Here is a 14,782-nt window from a genome sequence, read left to right as displayed (position 1 = left end):
TATTCTTGGTAACTTTTTTTCTCTAGAGACATAAAAATTTAGGAAACAAATAAATTACAATTTTCAACAACAATACCAAATCACAATTATCACAATTTTCATTTAGAATTAGTAAATTATTATAAATCTATAAACTGAAAAGTAAGTTAATAAGTATTGATATTATTTAGTGGTGGTGGTCAATATGGTATGGGAAGTTTCTGAAGCTAAGATGTTGCAAAGCTTCGCTGGTGTGCACCACAACTTAATTCACAAGCCTTACTTGGATCTCAGATGTTGACTCATCACTTGCTTGAACATTTTGTGGCACTTCACTGCCAAGCTGTGAATTTTCAGTAGGTACAATGCTGCTCATGTCGATGTTACTATTGACTTCAACTAGATCATTAGAAGCCTCATTACCTTCAATTTCATTTGAAGCAACACCATTTGGTGGAAGTTCAGTATTGTTAGCTTCTTGAGGAATATTTGTATCATTTGCAATTCCTACATCTTGTTCACTTTCAGTTTCATTTAAAGCATTCCATTTTGGTGGTTCAAGTTCAGTACTGTTAATTATTTGAGGAGCAGTGTTATATTTTGTATATATGTAGAAAAAAAAGAAATATAACACACCTTCTCCTGCTGCTTGAGGTTTGCTGCTATTGCCTGCCGTTGGACGCGATACGTTTGAAATACTGCCATTATCAACAACAGTTTTGTTACCTTGTTGGGAAGGATTGAAAGTTATACTGCCCAGCCATGGACGAAAAACATTTTCAATAATATCATTGAATATGTCGTGAATTTCTTTTTTGATTTGGGTAATATTCATTTGAGGTTTGTGATCAGATGCCGTGTTATTGCCCTTAGTGTTATTAGAAACGGTACGACTGTTTTGACGATGGTCACTGTTGTTACCCGGCCCTTCACGTCTTTTTCTGTTCCCTTGTTGTGGAGTTTCAGCGGCGGTCTCATTTGCACTGTCTTCATGAACTGGCACTCTTTCGGATGTCACATAAATATCATCTCCTGAATCCTTATAATGGCTTAGTTTGCTATGAATTTTCTTCTGGATTGCATGTCGAATACGGTGGAGAAGATTAATTAAATCGTCAAGACTTATATTTTCACTAATATCATCATCATCGTCTTCGATGTAATCTGCTGAACTTTCGAGTTCTGGTAATAATGGTTCACCTTTTGCATCTCCAACTGGGCTATCTCCTTGTCCAGAACCTTGGATTGACGCCAATTGTTCAACTCTTTCTCTAGTTGCGGAAATTTGTCCTGGACGCGGTATTGCGCATACCACTGTCAGAAACGCAAGTGCCAAGAAAAACTTCATTTTACCTGAAATAACGATGAATTTGAAATTAGCTAAATCAAATTCAATATCACTGAAGCTGAATAAGTATTTCAATAATCGGGGATATATTACTTTCTATCACCAGTGACCACATGACTTGGGTATCATCATCATGATCAACCCATCACCGGCTCAGTGCAGAGCATGTCTCCTCTCAGCGTGAGAAGGGTTTTGGCCAGTTTACCACTGATGGCAGTCTAGATTGGCAGACTTCAAACACCTTTGGCCCAAAGGCTTTGGGAACATTATTGAGAACTCTCAGGCATGCAGGTTTCCTCACTATGTTTTCCTTTAGGTACCGTTAAAGCAAGTGATATTTAATTACATACTTAAAACGCACATAACTCCGAAGTTAGAGGTGCATGCCCTGGATCGAGCCCCTGACCTCCGATCAGGAGGCGGGCGTCCTAACCACAACTACCACCCAACTACGACCACTAGGCTATCACAGCATCACACTTCTATAAATACCGCAATTCCATAAAGCAAAATAAGAAGAAATACCGCAATAAAAAGAATCGTTTCTGGATTAAAAAGAAGCGTAGATAATAGATTTGGTGCCTGTTTGTGCGTCTTCTCAAAATCGTTAAAGTTTCGTAGATTAGCGCGAACAAACAGATAGACGATTTTTTTTAAAGAATATTAGCCATGTTAAATGACTAATATTCCCCTTTCCTCTCCAATTAAGCGTCAGGCTTGTGCTAGGAGTAGGTACGACAATAGTGCAACGGGCGGGGTTTGAACCGTCGACCTTTCGGTTTTCAGTCCACTCCTATACCGGTTGAGCTATTGAGGCTCTTAAATTAACGAAACTGTTCAGTTTTCAAAAACATGCCAAATAAATATAGTTACCTATCTAAACTTTCACACTCAATTTTTATTGAACGTCTACTTAATTATTTAAATTATTCAGTAGGTCATTAACTATATAAGCTTAGTTAAATATTATTATTTAGGAAAATAAAATTATTAAGGTATGTAGGTCGAAATATGTACCTACCGATATTAAAAAATTGAATACAAATTACTTAAGTGAGAATTCCAGAGTCCTTGTGTTTTGCCTGCCCACACTGACTTCTATGTCAACGCTAATCGATAACTGTTATTACTAATATATAAGTTCTTATCAATGTTCCTGTATCTTCGTCTATGATAACAGCAACTAAGTAATCTATGGTGGTTTGCCCACGTACCTCCCCATTACTCATGAAGTCGTTTTGAAGTAGCGATTGCAACCTCTTGAAGTGAGTTGGAAATCACACCAGATTAATCATCTAATACCTATATAAAATAATAATGTATGTATGTCTGTTCGTTACCTATGAGTTCGTATGCAATTGAATTGAAACTGTACAATTGTTCTTGGCACTTGCGTGAAAGTTTCTGACATAGTACCACCAACTTGCAATAGGAGACGCGCGCGAGTCAATCAAATAAAAAGAGGCATTGCATTAGATACCTATGCATTACGGAGATTTAATAGTATAGTGCGCGACTGGTCCAGATGGCAATCGGGGTAGGGACGCTCCACACAACCGCACCGCCCCCGCGCTAACCCGGTGCGGGTGATGTAGCCTCTTTATACTGCGGCTTGTCCTGATACTTAAGAGGTATGTATCTGTTGGTCGCGCCGGGCGCTTGCTACATCAGGTGGGTGGTACTTCAATGATGAACCAGTCAGATATGGAAGCGGCGCGCGGCATAATTCGGATGGGGTAGTAAATACGGCAACGGGCAGATTGATATATTCCATTCATTTATCGGTATCGTACCGGAATATTAGATCGCATGGCGGCACGTCTGTGCTGGTAGGGTGGTATTTGTAACGATCAAACTTACCACCAGATCAGACAAATTAGATATTCTCAAATTGTCCAAGTCATATATAGACCAGTGTGCTAAAAGGGTAGGTTAGGTAGTTAAAATTCTTGTTCTTGTTACCAATTAACCATAGCGGTAATTTACGAAATAGATTTTCCTTATATTTTCAATAGGTAGGTACCTACTAGGTGTTTACCATACCTACTTGAATGAAAACTGTTTCTGAATCACCCACTTCTGCTGATGTATGGTAAAGGAAAGGAAAAACATATTTGCACATGCATATAAACAACTAAAACCCACTCTCGATACTTGAAAGATAAAGAAAGGGCGTGTAGAATAACGTTGAACCTATTTTATTTATTAGTGTTTATAATGCATCCAAACAAAGAAAGGAAAAACGTTTCCACCAGAAAAATATATTTCGCCGCCCTGTGCCACCGCCATTTTTGATATGCATTGAAAATTCATTGCGAAACGTTGAAACAATTTCCTATCAATTAGCAAACTTTTTGCTACCTACGTAGGTAGACTTATAATTTTTCGTTACTTATTCAATTTTCATTAGTAGGTAGGTACCTAACGAAAAATTATTCTTCAAGTAAACTTCAATAAGTGCTTTCGAATTATTGTAAAATGAATCTAACACTGCTGCAGCTGGTATGGAATGAACTTCCTACTTCCTTCTCCTTCGAGAACAATCAGCAAGAAACTATGACTTATAAATAAAACAACAAAATTCTTTCAAGTAATAATAATTTTTAATGGGAATAAAGTACAATTTCTATAATTCGAAACCAACATTATTTAGAATTATCTCTCCATCTCTCCTGTTACATTAAAATTACCACTATATATATTTGGCAATATAAAAATAATGAATACATTAGACTCGAGATTTTCAATCGTACTACCTAATGTGTATAAATTATTTTACATTTTAACCAGAGTGCTGTATTATTACTTATGTATAAGATACTGAGCAAAGCATTAAAATTATAGGTATAGTGTATAACAGTTGGCTCCTGTGGTAGTGGAGCGGAGCGGGAGGGGTCACAGATGTCACAAGTTGACGAATCACTGAGCTGTCGCGTCACACCCTTCCCCCACCGCTCTACTACTGTTGGAACCCTACTCTGTTATGTATGAGTTAGGGTGCCTGTCCACTGGATCGGGTCGGAGCGGAGATGTGTGCGGACGGAATAAAATTATCACGTTATTTACCGGCAATCTGATTGGTCTGCTCAACACATCTTCGCTCCGCTCCGCTTCAGTGGACGGGCACCCTTATGACTGTAATAAAATTAATTATGTTTTGGTTCATAAAAGTGTCAAAAATTGCTGGTTGTACTTAATTATTTCTGCCAATTATTGCCCAACTAATTAGTAAAAAAAAGCCCGTTTGGAATGTTTTAGGTATTCACAGGTCACTAAGAATAACATCTAAGACCTTCAAGGCAAGAGTGAATAGGCGTCTTCTAGGCAAGCGCGCTCCAACTCAGACCTCATCATTCTTATTAGTTTTTATTAAACATAGTTTATCGACAAGCGCAAGCCTCGCATCTCGCAATAAAAAAGAAGCTCAGGCTCGCGATAAGCAAGAGTTTAAGCGCCGCGCCGTGCACAGTGCGTCGCTTACGCGTTTCTGGGAGAAGCGATTTGTTTACCATTCAAGTAAGCTACGGAAAAATAGGTAATCTAATTTAGCATTACAATATTATGGACCAAAACATTTTCAAAGCCAAGTTATTAAACTTTATTTTGGACTGTTTTTTTGGCATATTTACTAAGTATTTTGAAAAGTATCAAAATCAAATTAGTGATATTTTGATACATTAATAAACAGTATTATCTTTGTAGTTATTTTAAATGCATAACGTTTATCTAGTTCAATTCAATACTCTGGCTAAATCTTATTTTAGCTTATCTACATTGGAATACATCTCCTAACACATAATCATAATTAATACGTAATTTTACAACAAACAAATATAAAAATATAGACGATTATAACAAAAAAAGTTTACTATTACTTGCTCACAACATACTTTGTCAAATAACCGTTTCATTATATCCTGCAAAATAACCCTAAATTATTGTTGTATGATGAATCGGGGGCGGTTATTTGACCGTTCGTGCGTATCGACCCTAAAGCTAGGGTTCCTGAGCGCAGTGCAGTGTTTATTTTTATATAGTCCGCGCGAATTGAATAGTCGTTCTTGAAGTTAACCGCAACACGCGTCGAAACAGCATTTTTTAAGCGTCAGTGGGACGCGCGACGCGAGGCAGCGGAATATACCGCCGCATTGCGCCGCTTTCCGCGTTCGCCATCTGCATTAGTGTGAGTGCTACATGCGTACACAGTACACGAGCTCGTGGAACAATACATGCGCGAGCGCGCACTCTCATCTTCGGTCAGACACTATTTTACTGCTGGAATCTATACCTTGCGTTCTGGGAAGAATACCGTGAAGAAATCTTTATCTTAAAATTTAAATCAGCATTATCTCGTCAGTCGTAGTGCGAACTTCGAACGATTGTCGCGCATAATAGAGCAAACAGCAAGTAACGAATTTTCCAGTACTAATAAGACAAGGATACGCGTATTGGATTAAAATCACCTGCCCAACAAACCATTATAAAAAAAACAAAGACACTAGTGTGGCTGGCTCTGTTGTACATAGTCTCTAAACAACTAAACTAAAATGACAGGTCTAAACTAAACATATTGCTATCGCTTTCATTATGTTCTCTGTGGAAAAGAATAGCATTAGAAGCCTATTAATTTAGTTTAAAGATTGTGTACAAGAGAATTAGCCACAGTATTTTAGGTCTCTGATCTCTTTTTTTTTAGTACTGAAAAATGCGATGCGATCGGCGCATGCGGTACGCCTGTAGTGAGCCCATGAGCACATTACGTACAGTAGGCGGCCGAAAGTAATGTACATCGACCTTTCGAAGGTGATAACAGATTTGTAGCGCGTTGCCCCTGTCGTTGAGACCGACAAAACGTCATATAGGTATGAGTGACAGAGACAACGCTCTACAAAGCCGTAATGACATTCTAAAGGTCGATGTACATTACATTCTGCCGCGTAGTGTAAATATTATGTCTTAATGTAATATTATACTTATACATAATATACCTAACAATATTATAGGGACATAATAAAAAAACGTACAGGACAAAAAATGAATCAGACTTGTTAAAATAAATAGATTACTCTATTATTTATTGAAGACACAGCCTATAGATACATTTTTGTATTACAAAAAGACGCACACTGGTTTAGCGTGTAAAGTACGCGGCCGAAAACAATTTACATCGACATTAAGAAGGAGATAGCAGATTTGTAGAGCGCTGTCCCTGTCATTGAGACCGACAAAACTCACATAAGTATGAGTGACAGAGACAACGCTCTACAAAACCGAAATTTCATTCTAAAGGCCGATGTACATTACATTCTGCCACGTACTGTAAATAGCTCCCTTAGCAAGTTTGTGATTATCACATTACTACAATTACAATTCTTGTGATTGGCTGAATTTATAATATTGTGGCTGCAACAGTGCATTTAGCCAATAGTGAGTGAGTGACGGCCAAGAAGTAATTGCGATCATAACAAACTTCTACGGTAGGGCTGCTGTCTGCACGTACCGTACCTAAGCAACGCATTTGCGTACTGAAAAATTTGTTAGGGGTCTCTCCATATCTATCGACGTGAAAACCGCTTGAGCTGATCCAAATAAGCTTTATGTCTATGATGATAAGGGTGAAAACGATGTCGTTCGCCTCAGACGACGCAACGCAACGGCGACGGCCGAACGAAAAACTGTGAATTTCATGTGTTGTATAAATGCCCACGTCGGCATTCGTCTTCTATTTACAACTAGCTTATATCCGCGACTTCGTCCGCGTGGACAACACAAATTTCAAACTCCTATTTTACCCCTTTAGGGGTTTAATTTTCAAAAATCCTTTCTTAGCTGATCTCTACTCATGATAGCTATCATGCCAAATCCGATTCAGCCCGATCCTTCCAGTAGTTTGAGCTGTGCATTGATAGATCAGTCAGTTAGCTTGTTCTTTTATGGTTAGATAGACGGATAGTCGGCAATCGGCTACATTCGAATAGTGTAGTGATAGACACTCGGCTTACGCCGATTCCGCATAAATAGATAGGGAGCTATATGTGAAGGCATATTAACATGTGTTAAATCGTAGCCGGGTTGCTCGATGAAATGATAGACATACATAGCCCGTTTAGTAAAACTTTTATTTCTCTCGAGCACTATTAGTTATTTACCGTGACTTTATTTCGTTTACTTGTTTAGCAATTATTGATTATTCACTTTATTAGGTAATTCGTAAATTTACGGTCGTGGACCGATATTAAAAATGCGTCAATACTGACAGCGCAAGACTGGGCGTTAATCCCGCCAAAAGATCTTATTTATAGACGTTATGATTTTAGTATCATGACTTGTAAAAATGTTTATACTGAATTTATTCAAATCAAGACTTATATATTTTTTTTATATTTAAATTTAAGTCAAATGAAGACTTTGTATTTTCTTTATTTTAGTCAAATAGCCTCAAATATTAATTTATGAAATAAAAGGCTAACAGATCGGCCTTCCTGTTTACACGAGTCCACGCGTGAAACTACCACCGGTTCGGAACCTACATTCTACAGAGAAGAACCGGCAAGAAACTCTGCATATGAAAAAAAAATCACTTATTGTTTTTATTGTATTTTTTTTATGCGAGATTCGTTTCGGCCATCTGAATATATTAATTGGTCCTCCAATTGCTAATTTAAAATTTAAGTTTGGTTAGAGTCTGTTTTAATTAAGATTTTAATTTATTTTATAAGTTTAGTTTAGTTTGTTGTTTTTAAAAAATTTAAAAGTGATAAGTATTTAATTTTGAGGTGATTTTAAGTTACGACGTTGTAATTTTTTTTCAACAAATATTATAATTATTTAGTTGATTTACTGTGACTAAATTTTCAATAACTAACTGGTCATATTTTAAAGTCATAATTCATAAATTTAAAATAAACTTAAAATAATTCAGAGGTTACAATAAATATCTATTACAATTTTCATGTTTGTAGCCTAACTCCTTCTAAATTATTTTAAACTCACAATCAATAAATTAAATTGTATCTACATCTAGTATATAAACCAGAAGTCAATTTACATTTTAACAAATTATATTACAGCTGCACTATCAATGCAATCACATTAAACATTGACATTTATATTTTCACAAACATAATATGAGTAAGAAAAATTAATGTGTTCGTTTTTGATATAAAAATTGTTCATTTTCTTTGATTTTTAGTCTTAAGACCTTATTTCACAAATATCATATACATAATATCTCGATTTTTGTTTGTAAGCAAAAGATTACAAAACTTAAAACTCTTAAGATCAGTTGTTCAATATTAAATTTTAGCACCATATCGCCTTTTTAGGTGAGCAAAATACAACAAAACTTAAACTAATAATTACTATTAAGATCAGTTATTCAATTTTGGCACAATATCGCCTTTTTCGGTGAGCAAAAGACCACAAAACTTACTCCTAAGATCGGATGTTCAATTTCGCACAATATCGCCTTTTGGCGTGAGCAAAGGACCACAAAACTTACTCCTAAGATCAGATGTTCAATTTGGCACAATATCGCCTTTTGGCGTGAGCAAAGGACCACAAAACTTAAAACTAATCTTACTCCTAAGATCAGTTGTTCTAGGCACAATATCGCCGTTTTCGGAGAGCAAGAAGACCACAAAACTTAAAACTAATCTTACTCCTAAGATCAAAAGACCACAAAACTTAAAACTAATCATTACGCCTAAGATCAGGTTGCTCAATCCTCAATTGGCATAATATGGCCTGTTCAATGAACAAAAGACCACAAAACTTAAAACTAATAATTACTCCTAAGATCAGTTGCTCAACACTCAATCAGCATTGATATGGCCTGAACAAAAGACCACAAAACTTAAATCTAATCTTACTCCTAAGATCAGTTGCTCAACACTCAATCAGCATTGATATGGCCTGAACAAAAGACCACAAAACTTAAATCTAATCTTACTCCTAAGATCAGTTGCTCAACACTCGATCGGCATGATATGGCCTGAATAAAAGACCACAAAACTTTAAGGTCATTACTCCTAAGATCAATCGCTCAAGACTCAATTAGCATGATATAGCCTTTTTAAATGAACAACAGATCACAAAACTTAAAACTAGGATTTTATTTTTTTATTTAGCGTAATTCCTTGCAAACCCCTGGTCATAAAATTGTCATAAATCTTTATTTCCAATTCATAATAACTAATCTCTTTTTTTTAACATTATTTTCCTTTGTTAAATAACCGAAAAAATATTTTGTTTGTCTTTTAAAGCAGTGGCAAAGTGAAACATAACCATTGCCAATGCTACAGTATAGGGAAAAAAAAGAACCATAAAAAGACGAAGACAGCTTATTACCCATGAGAAACGAAATATATAACCTTTCACAGATTTAGGTTGGTACCTACTCAAAAATGAGAAAATTTACCATTAATTTCCACCCATAGAGCAATTTTAACACCTGAATAATTATCATTTTGTCTCTAATTAGGATATGTTTTCAAATCAATACATTTATTTTGTTGATGTTAATTAAACTACTTAACAATATATTGCAACACATAGAGTCCAATTCAGAAAGGTTTTATCTCACATACCCTGTGAAAAACAAGAAAATATTGTCGGCATAGAAAACCTAAGCTATGTACTGTGTATGTACTTGTATAAGTTAAAGCCAACCCCAGGCATTTTAATTTTTTTTTTTTTTAAACAAAAATTTAAATGAACTGCTGTTCGTTGGCAAGTGGTTTTTTTCAAGACCAACTAGACCTAGTTTTAAAATGTTCATTATAGATCGAATTTTGAAATTATTTCAAAAGTTATTGACCTTGAAAAGTTTGTATTTTTAGGGCAAATTTTGAGGTAACTTCGTACGTAAAAAAAATTATTAAAAAAAACAAAAAAATGTAAAATTACTAACTTCATGTCTTATTTTACTTTATAATCATTTCAAATGTTCTTAGTTTGTGAAAAAAAAAGTGTTTTCTATTGCTAAAAATAGGCATAATTTCAAACGTCGATTTGCAATTCTCACGTTCCGTTTTAGGCTTTAAAAAAAAATCTTATTTGGGAAAACCTGAATGTTAGTAAAATTTGTATGAACTCAAGACTATAAGCTCACGACTCAAGCGATGGATATGTATAGTACCCCTTCTATGTCCATAGGCAAAGTTATCCGAACAGTTGAGAGACTAAGAAATATTACAAAAATACATTCTAAAAAGCGTACTCTAAATAAGTACAAGATGACGAAGTTGATCATTCGAGGCATCATTTCGATGCTATTCCGCGGTGTACTATCAATATAATTAATTCATCTTGCACGTCTTGTTCTTCTGAATGGACCAACTCCTTCCACTTTAAGGCCAACATTAACTATTGGTTTTCTTTTCATTTTTCTCAGAAACGAATTATGTAGTTTATTTCAACCATATTTCTGAAGCTGACCGAATATACAATTTAAGATCTCTCAAATCTTGTTTGCAAGGACAAAAAATTAAGCTTTATTATCTTATTGTACTGAACTAAAAAGCATGAGTTTGAAGTATTTTGCTCTTATGATACATAGAATGAATACATGCATAGAATCAGGAAACCGGTCCTATCGTTTTTTTTTGAACAGATTATGTCCAAAATCTTGCCTAAAATTAAATTAATCAAATTGTTTACCTATGAAAATAGAAGTATAAATATAATACCTATAATATTAACTCATATTATCATTACTTAGTTACTTACGTTAGGTAGGTACGTAAGGTTTCTTTCCTAGGACGAGTCTACATTAGGTATGGGGATGTATACTATGTCAGTCAGTTTGTTCTTTATATTTAAAAGAGAATAGATTATGGTGTCTTAACACGTACGAGTATTAAATTATATTGGCAAAAGAGAGTCTGACAACAAAAATGATTGGAGCCACTGATTAAGTAATGTTAAAAAAAATCGCTTCTGCCTTTTTATGTACAAAAAACTAAAAATAATAGTGAACAAAACTAATTACGTAGGTACTTGTAAGCGTGTGACATTGTGAGTTCACACCGCAATGGAAATACTAAGAAGCCTTTAAAAACTAAATATTTAAGAATGAAATAAAAGCGTTGTTCATTTATGCATTTAAAAAAATTCAAATCATTAGATTTTTTTATTATTATTTTTATTTTATTTATTTTTATTATTATTTTATTTTGCAAATGGTTTAGTAACTTCTAGGAGCACCCAATTTCACAAAATATACCATTTGTATACGACATCCTACCATTCCCGCTACTATATCAATGTTACCTATCTTATCGAACTTATCGAACAGACTTAGTTCTGCCGCATATGCGGTAAAAAGATTCGCCAGTTGACAGACATAGAAACGGCGAGACTAGTACATTTTAGTTACTTTCACAGCATTATGTCATATGGTATATTATTATGGGGTAGTGCTGCTGATATAAATTCTATTTTTGTGCTGCAGAAAAGGGCTGTTCGAGCCATATATAGTATGGGACCACGAGAGTCACTGAGAACTAAATTTAGAGAAGTTAAAATTATGACTGTGCATAATCAATATATTTTTGAGAATTTATTGTACGTCCATAATAACATAAATAAGTTCAAGAAAAAAAAGTGACTGTCATAATGTAAATACTAGAAATAATAATAAACTTGTAATGCCCACCTCCAGGCTAAGTAAAGTTTGCAATTCATTTATTGGAAAATCTATAAGTTTTTATAATAAGCTTCCAGAAGACATATTGGAGATGTCTCTGAACAAGTTCAAAGTTTTCATAAAACGTAAACTAATTGAAAAATCCTATTACAATGTACGGGGTTATTTAAATAAGCAAGCTTGGTAATGAGTTGCTTAACGGATTTGTATAGTGGTGATAATAAAAAGAATACCCGGCTGAGTTTGTTGTGGGCTCTTCTCAGACCTGGGCGCGTTTGGAACCCTCGTAGCTTTAGTTTTAAGTCTGCGCAATAACTATCACCACTATATCTTAGAAATCCAACATCTGACCATCAAAAAGAGTTATTAATTACCTATTTTGGATAAATCGTTTAACTTTGACTTTGAATTTATCTTTACTACAGTACTAACTAGTGATAAAACCGAAAAATAACTAAATCATGCTGGCCAAGGAAAAAACAGATTTCAGTATCCTATATTCAAAAAAAAATCAATTTTAGTTTTTGGATATTGTTACTTTCTATATAAATATGCGAGTACCATTTTCGGTCGAAACAATTTAACCCATTTACACCCGCTGTTCCCATTTGGAGCCGTTTCCTTAGGTGCCCCCCATTTTTTTTATTTTTTTTTGAAACTATCTTTTCTTGTGTATGTATATTTGCAGTGCCAAAGAGTAAGATTTCGTAATAAAAATTAGAGTTTAGTGATTTACTGGATGAAGTGGATAAACTTGATGGTTTTATTTACTTCTTTGAGCTATAGACCCAAAAGGAAGGCGTTATTTTTTTTTTTTAATTTACGTCTGAATTTTTTTTTCCCACTCACTTATAGTGTCTAGTAGTAAATAATGTTTTTATGTTAGATATTTTTAAAGATCACAATGAAGTGAGATATTTTAGTATGATGTGGGTACCCAAATGGGTTAAAATTAATAGGAAATATTTGGTTTTTTTTTAACGAATAAATCGAATTCTGTAGTGTATCTATCTCGTGACGAATTCAAATACCCAAGTTCGCATCAGCGTCATGAATATCCAGCCATCATCACTCGTCGTACGGACCGTATAGCTCAGCATTTTATGAAAAGAGACATAAAAACAAATTAACATATTAAAATAAAACAATACTTTTTTTATATCCTGGCAAACAATGCTAATAATTTAACATTTCTTATCAACAATTTAATACTTATGGAATTTGAAATTGATATAAAAGGGATCTTGCAAAGCTATTTTCAATTTTGCTCGCCATGTTATAAGGTTAGCACCATGGATCTATTAGCACACGATTATTTACTAGACTATTACAACATAATTATCTAATAAATCTATGAGGTATCAGTAAAGAATGTACTTAAGTGGAGTTTAAGCCTTATTTAAAAAAAAAGTCCATGATCATGGAGTTGTATCAATCAATCCAAGTTTAAATTACTTCTATTTCTAAAGTACACGCAGGTACTCTGCGTTAATACATCCAAAATATTTAACAACAGAACATCAATTCAAGGTTGGCACTTGTCTAAAAATTGTTGCATATACTTAGAGGGTACCGGTATTAATAAAAAGTTATTGTTTGCCTTTGCAAACCTTTCTATTCTCTAATATCTTTATATTGTGCACCCACATTGACATGTGCTCCGGCATGGACCCACATTCGAACCATAAATATTTCAATTTAATCCACGATTTAATCAAATAAGGCCTCTATACTTTGCAATAATCATTATATCATAATATTTCGACTTCTTATTATTTTTTCTTAACTACCTACACGTAACAGTTTTCATACTAATTAAAGGAGAATGACAGATCCTGACTCACTAATTTACACACAATTTAAATTAATGATTATTATCCTAGTATTAATTAACCACTTTAAAAATTAAAAATTGTGATTTTAAACTTGCGGATTTTTTTTTTTTTTTTTTTTTTTTACTTTCACAAATTATAGGTAAATTGCATCTAACCTAGAATCATAATGTGACTTAGTCTTGGATTTAATGAAAAACCGCAAGTTCTAGAGGTGCTAAGTCCTATGTTTAGTTATCAGTGGTGAAACAGCAACAAAATGCTGCATAAAACAAACGTGCAAACGACTCTCACATTAAAAAAAAAATGGGTTACAGTTCTATAAAAATTCTGTCATTGTCCCTTACATCGTCCGTAGGTACACTTAAATACTTGCATTTAATCATAAATAGTTTTCTACGAAAATGGATGCTATTTTGTGGGCAAGTTGCATCCAATAATATTTACCATGATGTCAAAAGGTTAACTAATATTTTAATATGGTGATAAAAACCTGATATTTAATATTTATAAAAAAATTGTAACTAATTAAAACTAAATTTCACACGTACCTTAATTTTGGCCAAAGACGTGGTTTATCCAACACTTCTGAACTGTTAAATCGTAGCCGGGTTGCTCGATGAAATGATAGACATACATAGCCCGTTTAGTAAAACTTTTATTTCTCTCGAGCACTATTAGTTATTTACCGTGACTTTATTTCGTTTACTTGTTTAGCAATTATTGATTATTCACTTTATTAGGTAATTCGTAAATTTACGGTCGTGGACCGATATTAAAAATGCGTCAATACTGACAGCGCAAGACTGGGCGTTAATCCCGCCAAAAGATCTTATTTATAGACGTTATGATTTTAGTATCATGACTTGTAAAAATGTTTATACTGAATTTATTCAAATCAAGACTTATATATTTTTTTTATATTTAAATTTAAGTCAAATGAAGACTTTGTATTTTCTTTATTTTAGTCAAATA

General features: G+C 34.1%; 2 protein-coding genes across 3 annotated transcripts in view; one reads left to right on the top strand and one right to left on the bottom strand.

Annotated features, from left to right (window-relative positions):
* The window catches only part of LOC117991765 (protein PRRC1-like), a 70,820-nt gene that overhangs the window by 35,011 nt on the left and 21,027 nt on the right, over positions 1-14,782 (top strand). The window lies entirely within an intron of this gene.
* LOC117991975 (uncharacterized) lies at positions 33-2,519 on the bottom strand. Of its 2 annotated transcripts, none has more exons than XM_069505333.1 (2): positions 2,377-2,519; positions 33-1,332 (listed from the first exon to the last, which is right to left on the bottom strand). In XM_069505333.1, exon 2 carries the CDS (start codon positions 1,325-1,327, stop codon positions 245-247), a length of 1,083 nt encoding a protein of 360 aa, XP_069361434.1. In that variant the 5' UTR covers positions 1,328-1,332; positions 2,377-2,519; the 3' UTR covers positions 33-244. The 2 variants fall into 2 exon arrangements, with proteins under 2 accessions (XP_069361434.1, XP_069361433.1); XM_069505332.1 differs by having other exon boundaries at positions 2,349-2,504.

This window comes from Maniola hyperantus, chromosome 20 (genome assembly GCF_902806685.2).
Source record: "Maniola hyperantus chromosome 20, iAphHyp1.2, whole genome shotgun sequence".
NCBI classification, from domain to species: domain Eukaryota; kingdom Metazoa; phylum Arthropoda; class Insecta; order Lepidoptera; family Nymphalidae; genus Maniola; species Maniola hyperantus.
The sequence above is the reverse complement of the archived record's forward strand: the minus strand, read 5'-3'. Positions and strand labels throughout refer to the sequence as shown.

What these genes read in the sequence shown, in the direction of transcription:
- LOC117991975 (XM_069505333.1), bottom strand. Translation starts at nt 1,327, where the DNA reads ATGAAGTTTTTCTTGGCACTTGCGTTTCTGACAGTGGTATGCGCAATA.